Genomic DNA, 23,935 nt, shown 5'->3' on the forward strand with positions numbered 1-23,935 from the left:
ATTTTACTTGTTAGCCAGCTCTTCCAGCCATCATCAACCAATTAACTTTCAAATAGAATCAACCAGACCTCTTTTCTAATTGATTCATATTTGGACTACTACGAATGAATTAAAGAGGCTGGCTACAAAAACATTCTATTACCATGGAAGACTGCTTATTAAATACTGTCGGACAAAAAAATACCTAAGATACAAACATCTACAAAAATTCTAGTATAAAACAAAACCCTAATAAAAGCAACACTTATAAAAATAAGCTGGAAGGAAATGCAATAAAGTTAATTAAAATATAAAAATGATTCTTCATCTAGTTTTGATTCTTTCTTCCATAACTGCTTTATATTGGAAACAACATTAATGAATGTTTTTCCTGTTGACCACATGCCAGATTTTATAATGAAATTACATGGTTTGACAGTGAACTTGTTAAGAACATTCTTTCAAGGCAGAAATGGTAAACTGGTGACCTATAGCTGTGTTTTGTTGGATCTATCATTTGAAAGAATTGTAACTTATTTTGGTAGTATTGCAAAATATGTATTTCTAGATATTGGAGGTTTTTTGAATAAAGAAGATGATGTGGTATCACTAGGCCCCCTTTTTCATATGGCAACCCTCAGCTATATGGGTTCATTGCAAAAGGAAGGACTTCTTAAGGTGGACTTAAGTTCACCTCTGCTTCTCTTTTCTACCTCCTGTCTCTTTTTTTATCAGGTTAACTCTGTTGTTTTAATATCCCCAATGTGATTTATTCATGGATTTTTGCCTGCCTGCATCATAGAAATGAGATTGTTCACTCTTGTAATTTTCAAAAGCTTTCAATCAACCAGCCAATCAATCATCACATGGGTCTCCTCACTTTGCTAAGAACACAAGAAGACCCATTTTTTGAAAGTCTTAATTAAAGTGCCATAAAACAATATAGGAATTGTCAAATTTCCTTCCTTCTATGCCAAAAGAAAGGAAGGAGACTCAGGAGTTCTGTCAGCTCTGGTTTTCTATAGCAATAGGCAACCGAGCTGTCATCTCTCCATGATAAATAGTGAAGCAATTTTTGATAGGACCACAAACTGCCCGTAGGCTGGTTCCTCTCTCAGGGCCACTACACACACTCATAAAATGTTTGTCTTTTCTCTGCTGACTCATGTCCAACCACCTACCTGTAAAGCACTCTTGCCGTTTCTGATCCTGGCCTGCTTCATCTTGGTACATCTAGTTTTTGGCAGCATTATTAATGACTTTTAAGAATAGAAAGCACAGATGGAAGCTCTAGCAGGTAGTTCACCACTCTATAGATATATAAGACATGTAATACATAGTATATAAATATTATATATAATATATACTTATATATGTACTATGAGTAATTACTTTTTTTGAGGTAAGGCCAGACTTTCAGATTGTACTTGTTTTGAGTACCAGGATCACTGTTTTACTTCTGGGATTACCTGACATATTGGTTACTTTAGGCTATCGGTTAAAGTATACTATGTTTCTGATATTGAAGTTTGAAAAAAGAAAAATGAAATTGTGGTAGTAACATATGAAGGATATCAAGTTAATTAAATCATTAACAATTTTAAAGTACCTTACTAGCAAAACAAAATTTAAATATGTTATCAATCCCAAAATAAACTTATCAGTCATCGGAGAAAGTGGCAATGAGCATTTTCATATCTGGGTATTTTGCTGATTCTTTCTTTTCTATTTTGGTTGTGATTTGTTTTGTAATGCAAAGTCTTTTTTTATGTTTTAGGTAGTAAAGTTTATTAAGCTTTATTTTAATTGCTTCTGAATTTTGAACTTTAGGACATAATGTACATTTCTAGGCTGTAGAGGAATTAGCATTTTTCCCCTAGTATTTGTATAGTTTTATTATTTTACATTTAAATCTCTGGTTCATTGGGAATTTATTCTGGTGTGTGGCACAAGGGACAAATTCAAATTTAGATTTTTCCATATGGCTACTTAGTTACTCCAGCACTACTTACTTAAATCCACCTTTTTCCTACAGATTTTAGATGTTAACCTTAATATACTATATTTTTATGTGCAATTAGATCTATTTCTGTATTTTCTATTCTGTTCTATGGTTTGAGTCATGTGCCAATACCACACTTTTTCAATTATAGAAGTTTAAATAGGTTGTAATATCTGGTAGGAATAATACTACATCTATTAGTTTTATTTTTCAGGGTTTCCTGGCTAACTTCTTTTTAGATGAGGTCTTGCTGTGTTGCCCAGGCTGGCCTTGAACTCCTCTGCTCCGGCAATTCTCCCTCTACAGACTCCCAAGTAGCTAGGATTACAGGCATGTGATACTGCACCTGTCTTTCTGGCTATTTTTGCTCATCTGTTTTTTTTTCCAAATGAACTTTATAACCAACTTAACTAGTTTAAAAAAAGAAAAAAGAAAAAAAAAAGGAGAGAGGAAAAACCTCCTGAAACAGAAAGGCAAAAACAAATACCTGACAGTATATTTATTATTCCTCAAGTTCGATGTTCATTATTTTCATTGTTGTATTTCCAGTTTCCCTTTGATTTATGTTTTGACCTCGGAGTTACTTAAAGGTGTTTTAAATTTTAACTAATGGAGATGTTTTCTAAATTTTAGTTTTAAAAAATTAACCTCTAACTTTATTGCATAGTGGTTAGAAAATATATTCAATATGGTGGGCAATCTTTAAAATTTGCTGAGACCTACTTTATGTTCTAGAAAAATGGTTCTCCAGCCTCAATTTACATTAGAATCACCTGCGAAGCTTTATGATCTGCTCATGCCTAGAACCCATTCCAGACCAATTAAATCAGTATTGCTGGGGATAGAACTCAAGCATTTGCACTTTTAAAGAGTTCCTGGGAGATTTTACAGTGCACTTTGGGCATGGTATATAGTCAACTTTTATATATACTCTATGTAAACTTGAAACAACTGTGTTCTTTAGGAACTAGCTACTGTGATATTCAAATATACTGTATCCTAAATGAATTTTTAAATCCTTGATCCATTCATAAATGAAGATAAATATTTTAAAATCATCCACCCTAAGAGTGTGGAATTACCCATTTCATTTTGTAATTGACAGAATTGCATGCTCTCTCTGTCATCTCTGATCTTATAATATTAAAACCGTGAACGTTTAGTATTTGGAGGTTAAAAATTCTGTTTTAATCTCGTATTTTTCAAAGATATTTAACATGCACGTTTACTTCAAAAATTCTAAAATTAATCAATCTTAATTTTTTTGAATGTCAGTCACTCCTCTTTAGAAGAGATATTTTAATTCTTTCACACTTAAAAAAATATACTTCATTGTTTAGAGCAGCTTTAGGTTTACAGCAAAATTAAGTTGAAGGTATACAGATTTCTCACATACCTTTGACTCCACACTTGCATAAACTTCCCTATTGTCAACATCCCCCAAGAGAGTGGTACATTTGTGACAATTGATAAACCTGCACTGACATATCATTATCACTCACATTCCATAGTTTACATTACGGTCCACTCTTGGTGTTGAACATTCTGTGAGTTAGGACAAATTTATAATGACATGTATCCGTCATCCTAGTGTCACACTGAGTTGTTTCACTGCCCTAAAATCCTCTATTTTTTGCCTATTTGTCTTCCTAACCCCCTAGTCCCAGGCAACCACTGTTTTTTCTTCTTTTTTGTCTTCACAGTTTTGCCTTCTCCCGAATAGCTGTGATCATAGAGTGTGTACAGTGTGTAGCCTTTTCAGATTGGCTTCTTTTTCTTTTGAGATGGAGTCTCACTCTGTCACCCAGCCTGGAGTGCGGTGGTGCAATCTCAGCTCATTGCAACTTCTGCCTCCTGGGTTCAAGTGATTCTAGTATTTTAAATTATATTCACCCCAAATAATATTCTACATATAGTTTGCCATATTGCTAGAAATATGTTAGCAATAATGATTAAAAATGAATTGACAGGGATTGTGGAGAAGATGGGAGATAGGAGGCAAGACAAGTTTGCAGCTCCTCCTAGGACGGACAGAACAGCATGTGGAGACTCACATCATGATCTTTTGCACCAAGAACTGCCACAGGAACATATCAGGAAAGCTGAGAGAATCCACAGACCCTTGAAGGACATCTCAGGGAGATGCCGAAAAACTGAGTCTGTTGCTTTCTCAACGAGGAGACTAGTGGTCTGGGCAAGTTCTCAGTCCTGGTCACCGGCTGCCTGGAAATAGACTCAGTGCTATTGGTGGGGCACTGTGGGAGTGAGAACGGCCTTTAGGACTGCAGGCTGCGTGGGAGCAGGGTGTGGCCTGTGACTGCTTTCCCCCTCTTCCCTGGCCACATGTATGACTTAGCAGAGGCAGCCATAATCCCCCTGGGAATATAACTCCTTTGGCCTGGGAACCACACTCCCATCCCCTACAACAGCCACAGCAAACCCCACCCGAGGCAAGTCTGAGCTCAGACACACCTACCCCTACCCCCACCTGGTGGTATTTCTTTACCCACTCCGTTCACTGAAGACAAAAGACGTAATCTCTTGGGAGCTCTATGGCCCTGCCCACCACCTAAAAAACCTGAATACTTAACCAGGCAACCCTAGGGCAAGTTTACATCCTCCCCATACCCTATAGTACTGCAGCTGATGCGCTCTTGAAAGCACCACCTCCTGACTGGAGGCCAACCAACACAAAATTGGCACAACTGAAAAAAATACAACCAAGGACCCGCACAGAGTCCGCTTCACTCCCCTGCTACCTCCACTGGAGCAGGTGCTGGTATCCATGGCTGAGAGACCTGAAGAAGGATCACATCACAGGACTCTTTTCAGACACTCCCTAGTACCAGCCTGAAGCCCTGTAACTCCACTGGGTGGCCAGACCCAGAAGGGCAAAAACAATCTCAGCAGTTCAACTCTCAAGAAGCCCCACCCCTAGGGAAAGGGAGCAATCACCACATCATGCAAGTACCCCATGGTACAAAATAATCTGGCAGCCCTTGGGTCCCAGATCTTCCATCTGAAATAGTCTACCCAAATGAGATGCAACCAGAAAAGATCACACCAGCTCACCAGCAATGGATCTAAACCAAGATGAAATCTGAATTGCCAGAAAAGAAATTAAGAAGGTTGCATATTAAGCTAATCAAGGAGGCACCAGAGAAAGGTGAAATCCAACTTAAAGAAAGAAAAAAAACATGATATAGGATATAAAAGGAAAAATAATCGGTGAAATAGATAACATAAAGATAACACATATTTTAAAAAATCACAACTTCTGAAAATCAAGGACATACCTAGACACTAGAAAGTCTCAGCAATAGATTCGAACAAGCAGGAGAAAGAACTTCAGAGCTCAAAGACAAGGCTTTCAAATTAACCCTTCTGACAAAGGAAAAATAATACAAAAATGGACACTGCCTCCAAGAAGTCTGAGACTATGTTAAGCATCCACACCAAAGAATAATTGGTGTTCCTCGGGAAGAAGAGAAATCTGAAAGCTTGGAGAACACATTTGAGGGAATACTTCCACACATTTCCTGAACACATTGAAGTCAGGAAAACTTCCCTGGCCTTGCTAGAGATCTAGACGTCCAAATACAAGAAGGTCAAAGAACACCTGGGAAATTCATCACAAAAAGATCATCCCCTAGCATATAGTCATCAGTTAATCTAAAGTCGAGATGAAGGAAAAAATCTTAAGAGCTCTGAGGCAAAAACAGCAAGTTACTTATAAAGGAAAACCTATTAGAGTAACAGTAGATTTCTCAGCAGGAACGCTTCAAGTTACAAGGGATTGGAATCCAATTTTTAGCCTCCTTAAACAAAACAATTAACAGCCAAAAATTTGTATCCAGTGAAACTAAGCATCATGAAAGAAGGAAAGAGGCAGTGTTTTCCAGACAAACAAATGCTGAGGGAATTTGCCACTACCAAGCCAGTACTAAAAGAACTGCTAAAAGGGGCTCTAAATCTTGAAATAAAACCTCAAAATACACCAAAATAGAACCTCCTTAAAGCATAAATCTCATAGGGTCTATATAACAATAACAATAAAAAAGCCAATGTATTCAGGGAACAAATAGCATGATGAATGGAATAGTACCTCACATCTCAATACTAACATTGAATGTAAATGGCCCAAATGTTCCACTTAAAATATACAGAATGGCAGAATGGATAAAAACTCACCAACAAAGTGTCTGGTATCTTCAGGAGACTCACTTAACACATAATGACTCACGTAAACTTAAGGTAAAGGAATGGAAAAAGATATTCCAGCAAATGGACACCAAAAGTGAGCAGTAATAGCTATTCTTGTATCAGACAAAACAAACGAAAGCAACAGCAGTTAAAAAAGACAAAGAGGGGCATTATATAATGGTAAAAAGACTAGTCCAAGAGGAGAATATCACAATCATAAATATATATGCACCTAACACTGGAGCTCCTACATTTATAAAAAAATTACTACTAGACCTAAGAAATGAGATAGACAGCAACACAATAATAGTGGGGGACTTTAGACTGGGCATGGTGGCTCATGCCTGTAATCCCAGCACTTTGAGAGGCCAAGGCAGGTGGATCACTTGAGGTCAGGAGTTTGAGACCAGCCTGGCCAATATAGTGAAACTTCATCTCTACTAAAAATACAAAAAATTACCCAGGTATGGTGGCATGTGCCTGTAATCCCAGCTGCTGTGGAGACTGAGGCTGGAGAATTTTTTGAACCCAGGAGGTGGAGGTTGCCATGAGCCAAGATTGTGCAACTGTACTCCAGTTGCTCTGTCTCCAAAAAAAAAAAAAAAAAAAAAATAGTGGGGGACTTTAATACTCCACTGACAGAACTAGACAGGTCATCAAGACAGAAAACCAACAAAGAAGCAATGCAGTTAAACTATACCCTACAACAAATAGACTTAATAGATATTTATAGAACATTCTACCCAATAACTGCAGAATATACATTCTATTTATCAGCACCTGGAACATTCTTCAAGATAGACCATATGATAGACCACATAACAAGTCTCAGTAAGTTTAAGAAAATTGAAATTATATTAAGTACTCTCTCAGACCACAGTGGAATAAAATTGGAAATCAACTCCGAAAGGAATCCTTGAAACCATGCAAACACATGAAAATTAAATAACCTGTTCCTGAATGATCATTGGGTCAACAATGAAATCAAGACGAAAATTTAAAAAATTCTTTGAACTGAATGATAATAGTGACACAACCTATCAAAATCCCTGGGATACAGCAAAAGTGTTGCAAAGAGGAACATTCATAGCATTAAAGGCATACATCAAAAAGTCAGAAAGAGAACAAAATGATGATCTAAGGTCATACCTCATGGACCTGGAGAAACAAGAAAAAACCAACCCCAAACCCAGCAGAAGAAAATAAATAGCCAAGATCAGAACAGAACTAAATGAACTTGAAACAAACAAACAAACAAAAAAATACAAAAGAGATGACACAAAAAGCTGGTTCTTCGAAAAGATAAATAAAATTGATAGAACATTAGTGAGATGAACCAAGAAAAGAGAAGAGAAAATTCAAATAAGCTCAGTTAGAAATAAAACAGGAGATATTACTACTGATACCACAGAAATACAAAAGGTTGTTCAAAGCTGCTATGAACACCTTTACAAACATAAACTAGAAAACTTAGAGAAGATGGATAAATTCCTGGAAATATACAACCCTCCCAGATTAAACCAGGAAGAAATAGAAACTCCGAATAGACCGATAACAAGCAGTGAGATTGAAATGGTAATTTAAAAAATTGCCAACAAAAAAAGTCCAGGATCTGATGGATTTACAGCTGAACCCTATCAGACATTCAAAGAAGAGTTGGTACCAATCCTATTGACACTATTCTACAGGACAGAGATAAAGGGAATTGTCCTTAAATCATTCTATGAAGCCAATAACAGTCTAACACCCAAAACAGGGCAGGACATAACAACAACAACAAAAACTACAGATCAGTATCCCTGATGAACACATATGCAAAAATCCTTAACAAAATACTAGCTAAAAAAACCTAACAGCATATCAAAAAGATAATCCACCATGATCAAATGGGATTTATACCAGGGATGCAGGGATGGTTTTTCATTCATAAATCAATAAATGTGATACATCACACAACAGGATTAAAAACAAAATTACATGATCATCTCAGTAGATGCAGAAAAACCATTTGACAAAATTCAGAATCGCTTTATGATTAAAACCCTCAGCAAAACTGGCATAGAAGCTACATACCTTAAGGTAATAAAAGCCATCTATGATAAACCCACAGCCAACATTATGATAAATGGGGAAAAGTTGAAAGCATTCCCCTTGAGAAGCGGAACAAGATAAAAATGTCGACTTTCACCACTTCTATTTAACATGGTACTGAAAGTCCTAGCCAGAGCAATCAGACAAGAGAAAGAAATCAAGGGCATCCAAATCAGTAAAGAGGAAGTCAGACTGTCACTATTTGCTGATCATATAATCTTATATGAAGAAAACCCTAAAGACTCACCCATAAAGCTCCTAGAACTGGAAAATGAATTAAGCAAAGTTTCAGGATACAAAATTAATGTACACAAATCAGTAGCTCTGCTATACACCAACAGTGACCAGGCTGAGAATCAAATCAAGAACTGAATCCCCTTTAAAGTAGCTGCAAAAAGTAAAATAAAATACTTAGGAATATACTTAATAAGGAGGTGAAAGACCTCTACAAGGAAAACTACAAAACACTGCTGAAAGAAATCACAAACAACACAAACATGGAAACACATCCCATTGTGTAAATGACTACACTGCCAAAAGCAATCTACAAATTCAATGTGATTCCTGTCAAAAATACCACCATCATTCTTCACAGAACTAGAAAAAACAATTCTAAAATTCATATGGAACCAAAAAAGAGCCCGCATAGCAAAAGCAAGACTAAACAAAAGAAACAAATCTGGAGGCATCACATTACCCAACTTCAAGCTATGCTATAAGATCATAGTCACCAAAACAGCATGGTATTGGTATAAAAATAGGCATATAGACCAATTGGACTGAATAAAGAACCCAGAAATGAAGTCAAATACTTACAGCCAACTGATCTTTGACAAAGCAAACAAAAACGTAAAGTGGGGAAAGGATACCCTTTTCAACAAATGGTGCTGGGATAATTGGCAGCCACATGTAGAAGAATGAAACTGGATCCTGATCTCTCACCTTATACAAAGATCAACTCAAGATGGATCAAAGACTTAAATCTAAGACCTGAAACCATAAAAATTCTAGACGATAACATCAGAAAAACGCTTCTAGACATTGGCCTAGGAAAAGACTTCATGACCAAGAACCCAAAAGCAAATGCAACAAAACCAAAGATAAATAGGCGGGACTTATTAAACTAAAAAGCTTTTGCACAGCAAAATAAATAATCAGCAGAGGTAACAGATAACCCACAGAGTGGAAGAAAATCTTCACAATCTATATATCTGACAAAGGACTAATGTCCAGAATCTACAAGGAACTCAAGCAAATCAGCAAGAAAAACAAACAAACAAACAAAACCCTGAAACAATCCAATTAAAAAGTGGGCTAAGGACATGAATAGATAATTCTCAAAAGAAGATATACAAATGGCCAACAAGCATACGGAAAAATTCTCAACATCACTAATTATCAGGGAAATGTAAATCAAAACCACAATGCAATACCACCTCACTCCTTCCATAATGGCCGTAATCAAAAAATGAAAAAAATAATAGATGTTGGCATGGGTGTGGCGAAAAAGGAACACTTGCACTGTTGGTGGGAATGTAAACTAGTACAACCACTGTGGAAAACAGTTTGGAGATTCCTTAAAGAACTAAAAGTAGGTCTACCATTTGATCCAATAATCCCACTACTAGGTATCTAACCAGAGGAAAATAAGTCATTATAGGAAAAAGGTACTTGCACATACATGTTTATAGTAGCACAGTTTGCTATTGCAAAAATATGCAACCAACCCAGATGCTCATCAATCAAGTGAATAAAGTGTGATATGTATCACACTTTACATATATATATTCCATGGTGTGTATATATGTGTGTGATTCCTGTCACACACGTATGTGATTCCTGTCAAAATATATATATATATATACACACACACACACTTACACTGTTGGTGGGAATGTAAACTAGTACAACCACTGTGGAAAACAGTTTGGAGATTCCTTGAAGAACTAAAAGTAGATCTACCATTTGATCCAGCAATCCCACTACTAGGTATCTACCCAGAGGTAGATACCTAGTGTGTGTGTATATATATACACACACGCACATGCATACACACACACACACACACACACACACGCACACCATGGAATACTACTCAGCCATGAAAAGGAACAAAATAATGGCATTTGCAGCAATGTGGATGGAATTGTAGAGTAAAATTATAATAATAATAATAATATTTTGAGACAGAGTCTTGCTCTGTTGCCCAGGCTGAAGTGCAGTGGCATGATCTCGGCTCACTGCAACCTCCATCTCCTGAGTTCAAGTGATTCTCATGCCTCAGCCTCCTGACTAACTGGGATTAGAGACGCAAGCCACCAGCCCAGCTAATTTTTGTATTTTTAGTAGAGACGGGGTTTCGCCATGTTGGCCAGGTTGGTCTCAAACTGCTGACTTCAAGTGATCCACCCGCCTTGGCCTCCCAAAGACCAATCTCCACTGGGATTACAGGCATGAGCCACCACACCTGGTCAGAATTGGAGACTATTATTTGAAGTGAAGTGACTCAGGAATGAAAAACCAAACATCGTACATTCTCACTTATAAGTGGGAGCTAAGTATTCTCATGCAGAAGCATAAGAATGATACAATGGACTTTGGGGACTGTGGGAAAAGAGTGGAAGGGGGTGAAGGATAAAAGTTTACACATTGGGTACAGTGTACACTGTTCAGAATGATCTCAGAAATCATCACTAAAGGACTTACTCATGTAACCAAACACCACTGTTTTCCAAAAACCTATTGAAATAAAAAATAAATAAAAAATGATTTGATGATCTGTTGTTTAAAGTGTTTGCAATGTTTAATTATAAAAGTATTGCTTACTATAGAGGAAAATTTCAATATGGGGCTAAAAGTAATAGTGCATTATTTTTATTATGCATCCCACAAAACTGGCAAGTGTGTAGCTGGTTTCCTTTTTTTAAAAAAATGCTTATAAATTATTGAAGTGTAGATTGCTTTTTATTTTTGTAAACTTGACAACTGACATTCCTTTTCTATTTCAACTATAAAGTCACATATGGATTTTTAAGCATCTTTACTGCAGTGATTCTTGCTTTTTCTAGCTACAAGACAATAAACGTCAGTGTTTATGAGTGGTGATAAGATTCTGAATTCTATTCTGCTCTCATTGTTCCTGCTGTGAAATGATTGCCTATTTTAAAACCACCCAAATAGAGACTGATTGCTATTATGAACAAAGAAGACTATTCATAGAAATAACCTTCCTTCTCAGTATTATGAGTAACAATGGTGATAAAAAGCCATATACTATAGTGTAAAAGTCAGTCTTGCAGCACACCCTAGTCACAGGCACTGAACATTTCACTCACTTGCTTGTTCGTCATTTAACCACTTAACCTATGAGCCATTCAACTCTGTCTCCTTTTTCAGATGTAGCTATTTGACATTTCCAGGCAAAACACATCTTCTTTTGCTTGCTATTCATTAGTGTCCATCAAAATGTATTTTTATATTAAAAAATAAGACTGGACTGAGATAAAGTGCCAGAAATAAGCTGTTTTTCTTGGTAATGGACAAATGGCATCAGTGGAACTTCACAGGGGTGAACCCTGTGTCTTTCAGAAGCTAAGTGTTTCATTTGACAAGATAACGAATTGTTTGCTTTTGGGGGTGAAGAGTGGGACCAATACAGTTTCAATTCCTTTATGTACATAATGGAGATGGTGTGATGATTAATATTATGTGTCAACTTGACTGAGCCACAATGTGCCCAGATATTTTGTCGATCATTATTCTGGGTGTGTCTTTGAGGATATTTTGGATGATATTAACATTTGAATCAGTAGACTGAGCAAAGCAGATTGATTTCCCTAATTTGGGTAAACCTCATTCAGTTAGTTGAAAGCCTACATAGAGCAAAGAAGCTGACTCTCCTGAGAGAAAGAGGGCACTCCTGCCTGATTGTTTAAGCTTGGACATTGGTCTTTTTCTGACTTCAGACTCAAACTGAAACATTGTTTCCTTTTGGGTCTTATGTTTGCTGGCCCTTTGAACTGGAACTTACACCATTGGCTCTTCTGGTTCTCAGGCTTTCAGACTTGTACTAGAACTATATCATTGGCTCTCCTGGGTCTCTAGCTTACTGACTGCGTATCTTGGGACACTCAGCCTCCATAATCACATGAGTCAGTTCCTTATAATAAATTTATTTCCCTATATGTGCATACATCCTGTTGGTTCTATATTTCTGGAGAACCCTAACTGATACAGATGGTAATCTCTGTGTCTCTGCTCCTCTAGATGTTCACTTCTGCCCATCTTCCCAACAGGGCAGAAACTAAGGGTGTAATCAATAATATCACACTGTACTTCTCACACACTGACACCAAAATCCACACTATCCCTTCTCCCCAGTACCTATTGATCAGTCCAGACATAATAATCCCTATTCAGCTCAAGGCTTACATGAGAAGATAAAGTAATTGCACTTACAATAAGAAAACTTCTTTTAAATTTTCCAAATTTAAAAAATCGAGGTGAGAACAGGTCACTCACACAGCATCTATACTGAGTTCCTGCAATCAATCAAATACTTAATTTTTTTCTAGGAGAAAGAGCTTTTCAAACCTGACCTTGCCCAAGGTTAAAGATGCTGATATTTAACAACTGAAAATACAAAGGTGATCTTTTACTCATCAAAAGCATTGTGAAGTAATAATTTCAATAATTATTTTATCATTGATATTTTATTATAAAGTATAAAAACTCTGTCTCTAGAAGTCTAGATATGGTAACTGTTGTTGCCCATAAGATCGGAACAGAAAACTTTGGTCAGTTCTACATGGTATTGAACTTTAAGATTCCCATTAATGTTAGTCAAAGGTGATACTGGAGCTTATAATGCCCCTTTCAAGTTGTTCCTTCAGTGCAGCTGAAGGATTTCACCCAATCCTGACAAAACATGTGAACAACCATCTAATGACAAAGCAAGAACTTCAAGCTAACTTGGGTCTACTCAGTTTGTTAATACTTCTCAAACCACTTTGCTATCTACATTGTAGCCAGGAAGACATTAAAAAGTGTTCTGACAAGATCATGTCCTTTGCAGCAACATGGATGGAGCTTGAGGCCATTATCCTAAGTGAACTAACGCAGGTACAGAAAACCAGACACCACATGTTCTCACTTACAAATGGGAGCTAAACATTGAGCACACAAGGACATATTGAAGGAAACAATAGACACCAGAGCCTACTTGAGGATAGAGGGAGGGAGGAGGCTGAGGGTCAAAAACTACCTATTGCGTACTGTGCTTATTACCTGGCTGATGAAATAATATATACATCAAACCCTTGCAACAAGCAATTTATCTATAGTATCAACCTGTGTGTGTACCCATGAAACTAAAGTAACACTTAAAAAAAAAGTCTTCTGGATTTAACAGTTTTGCCATCTCATGGTAGTGATAGTGATGAAAAGCCGTGTTAGATGAGAAGTAAGGAATTGAGAGCTTTACAGCCTCATGTTTTTTTCTCATTATCTTTGCTATCTGCTACTGATTATTCTTGCTTTTGTCGAGAATTCTGAGCAGAAAGGAATGGGAAGACTTCGAAAGCCATTTGTGTCTTGCTGTCTCCTCCTGAAGATGCTGTACAGTTTTGAAAATCTAGAAGTTCAAGCAAATCCAGTATGTTTGGATCAATCATTTCATTTGTTAAATATTTACTGAATATTTACCATGCGCCAGACATCGATGTGGGTACTGGGGATACTAATCATCAACAAAAACAGACATGGCCCCTGCCATCATGAAGCACACAATTTAGAGGATGAGACTGATGGATTTTTCTGGCAGATAATCATATAAAATGCATCAGCAATAAATGCTGTGAAAGAGATCTTTTAATAGGGGCACATGGCCTAGTTAGGAAGGCCAGGGAAAGCCTTACAAAGGAAGTAATGGTCATGCTGTTATCTGACGAATGAATAGAAGTTAATTAGGTGATCAGGGGAGGAAAGAATAGAACAAGCAGAGGAAGTAGTATGTGCAAAAGTCTGCGACAGGAGGGAACATGACAAATACAAGAGACTGAAATAGAACAGGTGCGACTGGAGCAGAGAGTTGGGAAGGTTGTGCGCTGGGAGAGGAGAAAGTAAAAACAGGTGAGAGACAGACCAGGCAGGGCCTTAGAGGTCATGTCAAGAAGTTTTGTGTTTTTGAGCTATGCTGATTTACCCCTGGGTAACTGAAAGGTTTCCACTTCCGCATTTCAGAAGAGTATAAAAAATACTAGGAAGGAATGAAGATTAAGAAGAATTTATCCCCCAAATTGTTAGTTATGGCTTCAACTTCAGACCTTTGAAAATCTATCAATTACCATGGGTTATTATAAAAAATAAACATATTGAAATTAATGCTAGAAAGGGAGATTAGTTTGGAAGGCTAGGAGTGTATTGGTATGAGGAAGGTAAAAGTTCTCTTTGGGAATTCAAATATTTTGTGGTCTAATATTAGGAGAGCTGACTCTATTACTATAGGCAAATGAATTAACCTTTCAGTATCTTGGTTGCTTATCTGTTGAGTGAAGATAATGATGATCCACTAATAGGACTGAAAATCATCCTGTAAACAACAACAGTTATAGATAAAATATAAATAATTAGTTGTTCTGTTGTTAGATTCCAGTTCTTCCCTCAGAGTTTAAATATCTCTCTGCCAAAATACTATGTCAACTTTTATTTTTGTCAAATAACATTGTGTTTATGTGCACACGTGTGTATGCGTGTGCGTGTGTGTGGTAGAGTGAGCTTGTGTTTATTTTCATATAGCCAAATTTGTATTTATCGAAAAGGCATTCTCTCTTTCTGATGCCAAGTGTTCATTCAGCAATTCCCCGGGTCCCAGATAATCACGATGACTCCTACTGACAGCAGATGGTTTAACACAGTAGAGGCACTGCTGAGAGAGAAGGCGGGGTGGGGTGGAGTGGAATGGACGAATAGGTACTTTTAACTTCTTTATAAGTGACAACTCTTTTTGTCTATTAAATAAGAAGAATATGCTTTTATTGTTTCATAAACATATTACAATTTTATCAACTATAGTTAAGCCATTTAAGCTGGATCAGCGGGTGTGTAATACCATGCCAAGGAGTGGCAAAATGAAGGACCTCCCTGTTGGGATTTATTGCAGATTTACTGATTCACATTTCAATTGTCATCTCTTTTGTAGTATTTCCAATAATCTTATGGGAAGTACTTGTAAAGCTGTGTTCCTTCAGTGGCATAAAGATGTTCCAGTTCTGTAATTATTCCTAGTTAGCGTGTCACACTTTCTTTAGTGGATAAAAGGAAATAATAATTAATCTTTTGAAACTATAAAATATTCACAGAATTGGAATAGCTATTTATTTGTGAGCTTGGAAAATTTTCATCATTTCTTTTTAAAGTTCATGCCTAGTAAATATATAGGCTGTTTCCATAATGACACAATGACTCATATATGTAACAGAAATGTTTTTGTTCTGATTTGGCCTATAGCCAAATGGCTGCCTAGAGATATTGGTTAGTGGCCATGCCTGGCCAGTGAGGTACGATGAAGTGCACAGAACCAGCCTTTTAGTTCTGACACAGTTTTCTTGTGTTATGTGACTATTGAATTTTTTCTGCCCTTATATTCCACTAAAGGGGAGAGTGGATATTTGAGCTCTTTAGGGCAGGCTGAGCAATATCTCTAACATGTGTTGTGAGCTTTATTAAATGCTCACCTGTTTGGACCTTCTTTCTCGGGGTCCATTTCCTTCTGCTCTGGCACTGTTCCGGTTGGTTCTGCTGCAGTTTGAGGGTCAGGGTTTGTGGTCAGATCTCCAGAGGAATTTTTCTTGGAGAGTTTGTCTATGAAAAAAAATTCACATAGATAGAAGAATGTACACCACTCTTGACCCAGTTATATTTGACAACATGAACTACAAAGATGTTCCTTGTGTTTTAGAATAGTCTTCTCAAGAACACCTCCCCTGGGATTTCTGCTAAACAAAGTAGGACTTTATGCAGGAAGAATTAACCTGTAGACACCTTCAGGCCAATGAAAAAATATAGTTATGTGCTATTTAATGACAGAGATATATTCTGAAAAATGCATTGTTAGGTGACTTAGTCGTTGTGCAAACATCATAGAGTGTACTTATACAAATCCTGATGTTACAGCCTACCACACACCAAGGCTATACAGTATACCCTATTGATCCTAGGCTACACACCTGTGCAGCATGTTACTGTAATAAATACTGTAAACCATTCTAACACAATGGTCAGTCTGTGAATGTAAACATAGAAAAGGTGCAGTTTGAAATATGTTATTATAATCTTATGAGACTATCTTCTTTTATGCAGCCCGTTATTGACTAAAGCATCTTTAGGCAGCACATGATTGTAATTGAAGTTGGTGTATTATGTAATAAAGAGTTCATAAAATATATTTCTTTTTGATATTGGCAAAGCTGAGGATAATAATTCATTATTCAGAAGGCATTTCCAGTTTTGCTAAAGTATTCATAATTTTGGGCTGAAATTGATGCATCATAAAATTCAGAAAAGTAAAATAGGAAAAAATGTGATTGGCATTATTTAGCACTTGCATTCTACATTTTTATGAAATCAAATTTTTGTTTTTAGCTTGACCATCTTTAAGTTGTGAAATATTTTCTGAAGAAATGATACAAACTAATATGTACCAGCTTTATTTTCAGTACAGAAATTAATTTTTTCCCTTCAAGCCTACAAATACAATTTCTAATTAATATAGTTTAAATTGTAATTTACCCAGAGAATAATCAACTTACTGGTAAATATTTGGATTATAGAGAAGATTTTAATGAAAGCAAATTACTTAATATTAAAAGATAATATAGAAGCAGAAAAGAAAAATAAGAACGAATACAATTTAATGATAATTCATTATCCACAGTTTCTAACTTATTTTTAATTGGATGTCTTGTGCTTAGGATATTAAAATAGAGTCCCAAATCATCATTCTTATTTCCTTGTAATATATATAGTTTAAAGATTTAAGCAAACCCAATATTGAAAATTTAGATTTACAAAAGTGATAAATCAGGGGATGTTCGGTTTACACAAGTTTTCACCATACCAGTCCTTTAATATGAACATTTCTAAGATCCATCTAAAAATCTTTCAATGTACTGAACTTTCCAGGAACAAGTTTCAGGAATAAAGAAAATCATAAAATTGAATCACTCCTTAAAGTTTTTAAAAGTTTAAGACTAAGAAAGCTTAAATTCTCGATTTCCCAAGACACTTTTATTCATTATGCATCTATCTACTTTTGTTTTGGAATTATAGTATTTTTGGCTAGAAGATAGAAAACACAGTACTAGCTATGTTTTTGTTACGTTTAAATGGAAAAAACCCCAATTCCCAATTTACTTGGGATACAAAGGTCTCGGTATAATCACATCCTTGAAGCCTGTGTGTAAAGATTATGTTTAGGTGAAATATTGAAAATTGTAGGATAGGGACCCTTCTGTACAGGCACATGTGGTACGCTAATGAGTTTATCAGTATCCAACAGATTTCAGAGTAAAAAAATAGCACTTTCAATATGTCATTCTGTACTAACAAGCTTTTGATAAAAATAAGAGAGAAGGATCTGTTTTCCTTATGTGTTTGGGTCAAGTCATGTTTTCCATTTCTCTTTACCCAATCAAAACAAAAATCATATAGATCAGATCTCTGACAAATTGCCATTTTGCATTGCTGTCTGTGAAAGTGGCAGCCTAATCCTTTTTTGTATCTACAAACACTTGGACCATTACTGTATAATATTTAGAAGCAAAATTCTTAATCGCTGGCCATGGATGTCTAGCGCATTTTTGGTTTGAAGTCCTTGAAGCCATATGTTGTATACACCTTTTATTACATGGAGGGGATCTAGAGTTATCATGGGCTTCTCAAAGGAGTCTGGACCAAGAAAAATGTTATGGATCATTGTGTTCACATATGTTTCTAGGAGCGCTTACCCTAAAAGAAAATTAGGATTGATAAAGAACATGAAATATGAGTAAAAATCAGAAAAAAAAATCCTGAATGTAAAACAAATAGAATCTGTACTGTAAAACATTTCTTAAAGGCTTTTATTGGCTATGGGTTTTTGTTTTTGTTTTTGTTTTGAGACATGGTCTCACTCTGTCACCCAGGCTGGAGTGCAGTGGCATGATCACAGCTCATTGTAGCCTTGACCTCCTGGGCTCAAGTGATTCTCCCACCTCAGCCTCACAGATCGCTGGAACTACAGGCATGAACCATCACACCCAGTTAATTTTTGTATTTTTTGTAGAGATGGGGTTTTGCCATGTTGTGCAGGCTGGTTTCAAACTCCTGGGCTCAAGAAATGTGCCTGTCTCAGCCTCTCAGAGTGCTGGGATTATTGATGTGAGCCACTGCACCTGGTGGGCTATTTCTTATAAAGCCACATGGATATAAGCTGCATTATATATCTCCTCCATCTCTCATTCAAGCTACAGCATATGTATTGCATTTTCAGTATTAACTTTTCTGCTAGTACCAGTTAAATGACCAACTGTTCTGCAGTAGTTCTTTTTGTCCATTCCTAATAATAATTTTTATTTATCACCTTAACATTCGGATAAAATTAATTCTAGGTAGATCTTAGCAACTTACCAGATCTTCTCTAGCTATTACCAAGCCTTTCTAAAATAACACTGCCCCTGTTTTGACAAGCCTGGGATATTTATAAATTAATTTCAGCCTGATTTGATTTGTGGATAAGCACTTAATTACAAAATAAATCCTCATTAATAGCTTATTGATGAACATGAGAAACCAGTTATTTCCTATTCTTGGCTTCAAAGCACAACAACAACTTAAAAAACCCATGAGGACTTAAAACAAAAGAATGCCTGTCAACTATAGTTCAGTGTGGGTGTCTTTTTATCCATGCAACATGTTATTTGTTTGTGGAAACAGATGGTCAGAGTGTTTGCATCATCCTCATCATGAAAGAGAAATCTGAAATACAAGGCAAGTGTTGCTCTGGCATCTGGGTGAAGTGTTGTCAACTGCACATTGTGCTTCTTCCCAGCTTCACACATGGACAGCAGGATTCCCGATTTCAATAGCTGCCCAAATGAATAGTGTAAGCCTTTCTGCCAGTGGTGCTCTTTGAACATTGTATAGCAATCGCCAGATCTCATCAGTACACTTGGTTAAATTCTGCCCTGGAATGTGTGCCTGTGGCAGATAGTGAAATCTGGAATCAAAGTGTTGTGATATGGTTGCCTTTTTGAATATGCAAAAATAAGTAGAGTTTGCTCTCCACACACCGGGCTGATTCCATCCTGAGCCTGGCAGCGTCTCACACTGAGCCTGTGTAATATATTTCCAGTATCCTTGGCCCCTTGTAGCAGCACAACATGGAGACACGAGCAGGTGTGAAACATCTGCTTCTGTCTTCAGGTGAGCAAATAAGTGATGTGGAAATCCATTAACCTTCCACATTTTATCAGTGACATTACATAAATGCTGGAAAGGAGGGATTCAAAGGAAGAACCTAATATGGGAATAAGGTTGTAAATTAAAAAGACACTCAATTGGCTTGTTTTGGATGGATATAAAAAGCACAAGACTTGACAATGCCTTCATTGGTTAGAATCTTTGGTGTGGGGGATGGTACTACTTTGGTCAAATTTCTAGTTCTTAAGACATCAAAGACATGTGGATTCTATCTCAAAAATAAATCTTTTTTTATTAGCAGCCACCAGTACCTGAGTAACTGGATGTTAGATGCATTAATAAAGACTAAGTCTGGGTACTTCGATTAGATGCCTAAATGATACTATTATTTTCATCTAAATGAACATTTGGAGTTAAGGACTAACAGTTTTAAGAAGTGTATGATTAATGATTATTTTCCGGCACCCGAGGTTGTATTTTTGACTCAGCTTGTGGTTAATTTCAGAGTTGCTGGATTATCTAGTGTACTTACAATAATTTTAACTACAATACTTTAATCACACTTGAAATTTTATTACATCTTTGTAGATTGTCAAACAACATGGAGGAAGTTGACAACATTACAGCAGTGCACATAAAATGGAATCTGAAAGAGTGTTTTAAAATGGCATTCACAAGAACAGAAAAATGACACACTTTATATTAAAAACATGTAATCTGTAAAAAATCCAGAGAAGGACTCAAAAGGGATGAGAATTCTGGAAACCATCTCATATGAGAAATGGTTTGAGGAACTTAGGCTCTTTTAGTAAAGTATTTAAGATTAACTAGTGACATAATAGTTACTTCAAATTCATAGAAATGCTGCTACATAGAAAAGAAAATAGATTTATTTCATGTGGTCTAGAAGGCAGAAGAAGGACTTACCAATGAATTAACAAAACAAACATGCAAAACCCTCAAACATTCTAGCAACTTGTTTAACCACAAAATGCACTGCTTTGTGAGGTAGTGAATGCTCTGTTGGTTGGTGGTACTCAGGAGCCTCCAGCCAATCTAAGCCTGTGCTAAGGGAGCCTGTGCTGAGGGAGGACAGGATCTTTGCATAGGGTCAACGCTTAGGTGTCCTCTAGGTAGCCTTAAAGTCCTATAATGTCCTGAAGAGATCTTTGTATTGAGGAAGATTTTTGACTTTAGGATACATCATCACAAGTAAAGAAATGTGCAAATCACCAAATGAAAAAGAACGTGGATCGATCTAAGGTAGTTTTGTTACTGTGTCAGGATGGAGGAATCCAGTGCTCTCTCAATGTCATGCTAGGTTTCAGGGACTTTTTTAAAACTGAGATTAATTCATTTAGAAAATACATTTTATATATAGCTATTAAGGAATATGATGAGTTACCAGTGCTGGGTACTGAACAGAGACCTGTAATCCCTACATAACTAATTCTCCAGGTGACTCTGGATAAGTCTCTTTTTTATAACAGTTTCCTCATCCATAAAATGAAAAAATACTTTTGTACTGGGTATTTCTGTGAGGATTAGATAAAGACTCCATTTGAGAAAAATGCAATATAAACACAAAGTGTTCCATGAGCCAGACTGGAATAAATTGCTAAAAACAAAAACAAAAACAAAAAAGGTATATTAACTCTTTCAGGTCTTCATAGCACTGATGGATGCAAGACCTTCCATTTACTTAACAGAGCCCAGGAACCAGAAAATCGTAATGCAATTTTCCATAAGTCAGCTATATTCTTTGGCAGAAAGAAGCCTAAAAGCACAGAGTTTAATTGAATTATGCAAATATATTTAAATCCTGCAAACTACAACATAAAAGGCATTTTAAAGGAAAAAAATCCATCCTATCCACATTGGTTAGGGTCTCTTAAGTTTTTAGCCTATAAAACATGTAATGACAGTAATTTTATCAGTCAGAACCTGTTCTCTGTTCAATATTTAAAACGGTAGGTTTTCTAGGCCAAACTTCGCTCTTTTCAGCGAGGGAACTTTCAGCTGTATTACATGCAGGAATGGTTACCCATCACGCACATGCTGGGCACCTAATCTCAAGAGGGTGGCCTGTCCACAGCTGGCTGGCAACCTCGATGGTGGTCTGAAGGGCTCTGCTGAATGGGAAAAATGGTTGTTATCTAAGTCAGTCAGACTACTCCCTTTGGAATTTGGACTGGAAAATGAGTAAATGGAAATGAGAGCAGTCCAGAGTAGATATGCAGAGAAAACAGCGGTCACGAGAAATGAAGCCATATTCACTGAGGGAAAAGGAGAAAATGTAATTAGCTCCTAGGCTGCCTCAGTCTGAAAGCCTCCCTTGAATGGTTTTTCAGCTCTAGTTATCCATAAGTTTTCTTACAATGAGCCCCTGCCACTGAAGGTGTCCTGATTATGTCTCTGCCTCTTGCCAAACTAGCAGTTAGGAATTTTCTTTATCATCTCAGACTAGAAAGCATGTAATATTTATCTTTTTTCTAGACTAAATTTTCAGAAATGTCATACCAACTTTATTCATTTCTCAATTCTTTTGTTTATCATCCTATCAGGTATCATTTTAAAAGAATACTTCTGATTGTTTGCTACACAAGACTATTTCTATTTGGATGAAGGAAATAAATATGCTGGAGTCTTGTTTTTTAATTTCAGTTTTTATTTTAGATTCAGGGGATGCATGTGTGGGTTTGTTACATGGGTATACTGCATGATGCTGAGGTTTGGGATGTGAATGGTCCTTTCACACAGATAGTGAGCAGAGTACCCAACAGTTAACTTTAATTTTTTGGTTATTATTTTATTTTTTATATCTCCTCTAAGGTGAAATAGTTTTTCAACTCTTTCCCCCCCTCCCTCCTCCCTCCAGTAACCTGCAGAGTTGATTGTGCCCATCTTTATGTCCATGAGTACTCAGTGTTTAGCTCCCACTTATAAGTGAGAACATGTGGTGTTTGGCTTTCTGTTTTTGCATCAATTTGCTTAGGATAATGGCCTCCATCTTCATCCATATTGCTGCAAAGGATATGATTTCATTCTTTTTTATGGCTGTGTCGTATTCCATGGTATATATGTGCCAGCTTTTCTTTATCCAATTCACTGTTGATGGGCACTTAGGTTGATCTCATGTCTTTGCTATTGTGAATAGTACAGTGATGAACATACAAGAGTGCATGTGTCTTTTGAGTAGAACAATTTATTTTCTTTTGGATATATACCCAGTAATGGGATTGCTGGTGCAGAATGGTAGTTCTGTTTTAAGTTCTTTGAGAAATCTGCTTAAATAGTTTTGATAAAAAGTTGTATACATTTTTCAGGAGGGTGTCTCTATTCCCACCTTATCCTTTGGCTGGTGAATGGGACTGAAAGTTACAGGGAGTGCACTATAGAACTAAAATTAACCATAGTAGTACTTCTTATGCATGTCAATCAAACTGGTTGGTCTTATACAGCAAAGTCTTTACTGCTTTTTGTAAACTAAATTTCAGTAGATGGCCTAGTTATTTTTCTATTCCACATAGGACACATTAAATTGTATACGATAATTGTTACTACCAAGGACTGAAGAGTGGTTTCTATTTAAACATCCACTACCTTTTCTAAAAAACTGGACTTTATTTTATATTTGTGTTTATTTATGGTTTAAAAGACAGGGTTTCTTTCAGTCACTCAGGCTGGAATGCAGTGGCATGACTATAGCTCACTGTAACCGCAAACTCCTGGGCTCAAGTAATCCTCCCACCTCATTCTCCTGAGTAGCTGGGACTACAGGCATGTGCTACTGTGCCCAGCTAGTTAACACAATTTTAGGGGATAGAGGTCAGGTCTCTCTATGTTGCCCAGGCTGGTCTCAAGAAATCCTCCTGTCTTGGGCTTCCAAAGCACTGGGATTATAGGCATGAGCCACCATGCCCGGCCAGTTTTATTATTTTTTTTAGAGCAGTTTTAGCTCCAGAGCAGTTTTTAGCTTTAGATTGCTGCCCAAAGTGAGAGTTGGCTGAGATGCAGTCTAGATCAGTTTGGAGAGATGATATGGACCTGGGCAAGGCTGGGGACACCTCTGTAGATCCAGAATTGTGCTAGACTTGGAACTCAGGGGTCTTGGCTGTGGAAAGTTATTTGGCAAGCAGTTGCAGGGAGGCCACCCTACTTGTAATCTGTTTACAAAACAAAGACTGAGATGGAGATTATGAG

The 23,935-nt window shown here is 36.8% G+C and overlaps 1 protein-coding gene across 1 annotated transcript in view; it reads right to left on the reverse strand.

Moving 5' to 3' along the window:
* The window catches only part of CNGB3 (cyclic nucleotide gated channel subunit beta 3), a 155,357-nt gene that overhangs the window by 120,911 nt on the left and 10,511 nt on the right, over nt 1–23,935 (reverse strand). The window contains exon 3 of the mRNA XM_031669658.1: nt 16,009–16,135. Within this exon, the coding sequence (XP_031525518.1) occupies nt 16,009–16,135 (127 nt within the window). The remainder of the gene's footprint in view (nt 1–16,008; nt 16,136–23,935) is intronic.

The sequence above is a fragment of the Papio anubis genome, chromosome 8 (genome assembly GCF_008728515.1).
Source record: "Papio anubis isolate 15944 chromosome 8, Panubis1.0, whole genome shotgun sequence".
In the NCBI taxonomy this organism is placed as follows: domain Eukaryota; kingdom Metazoa; phylum Chordata; class Mammalia; order Primates; family Cercopithecidae; genus Papio; species Papio anubis.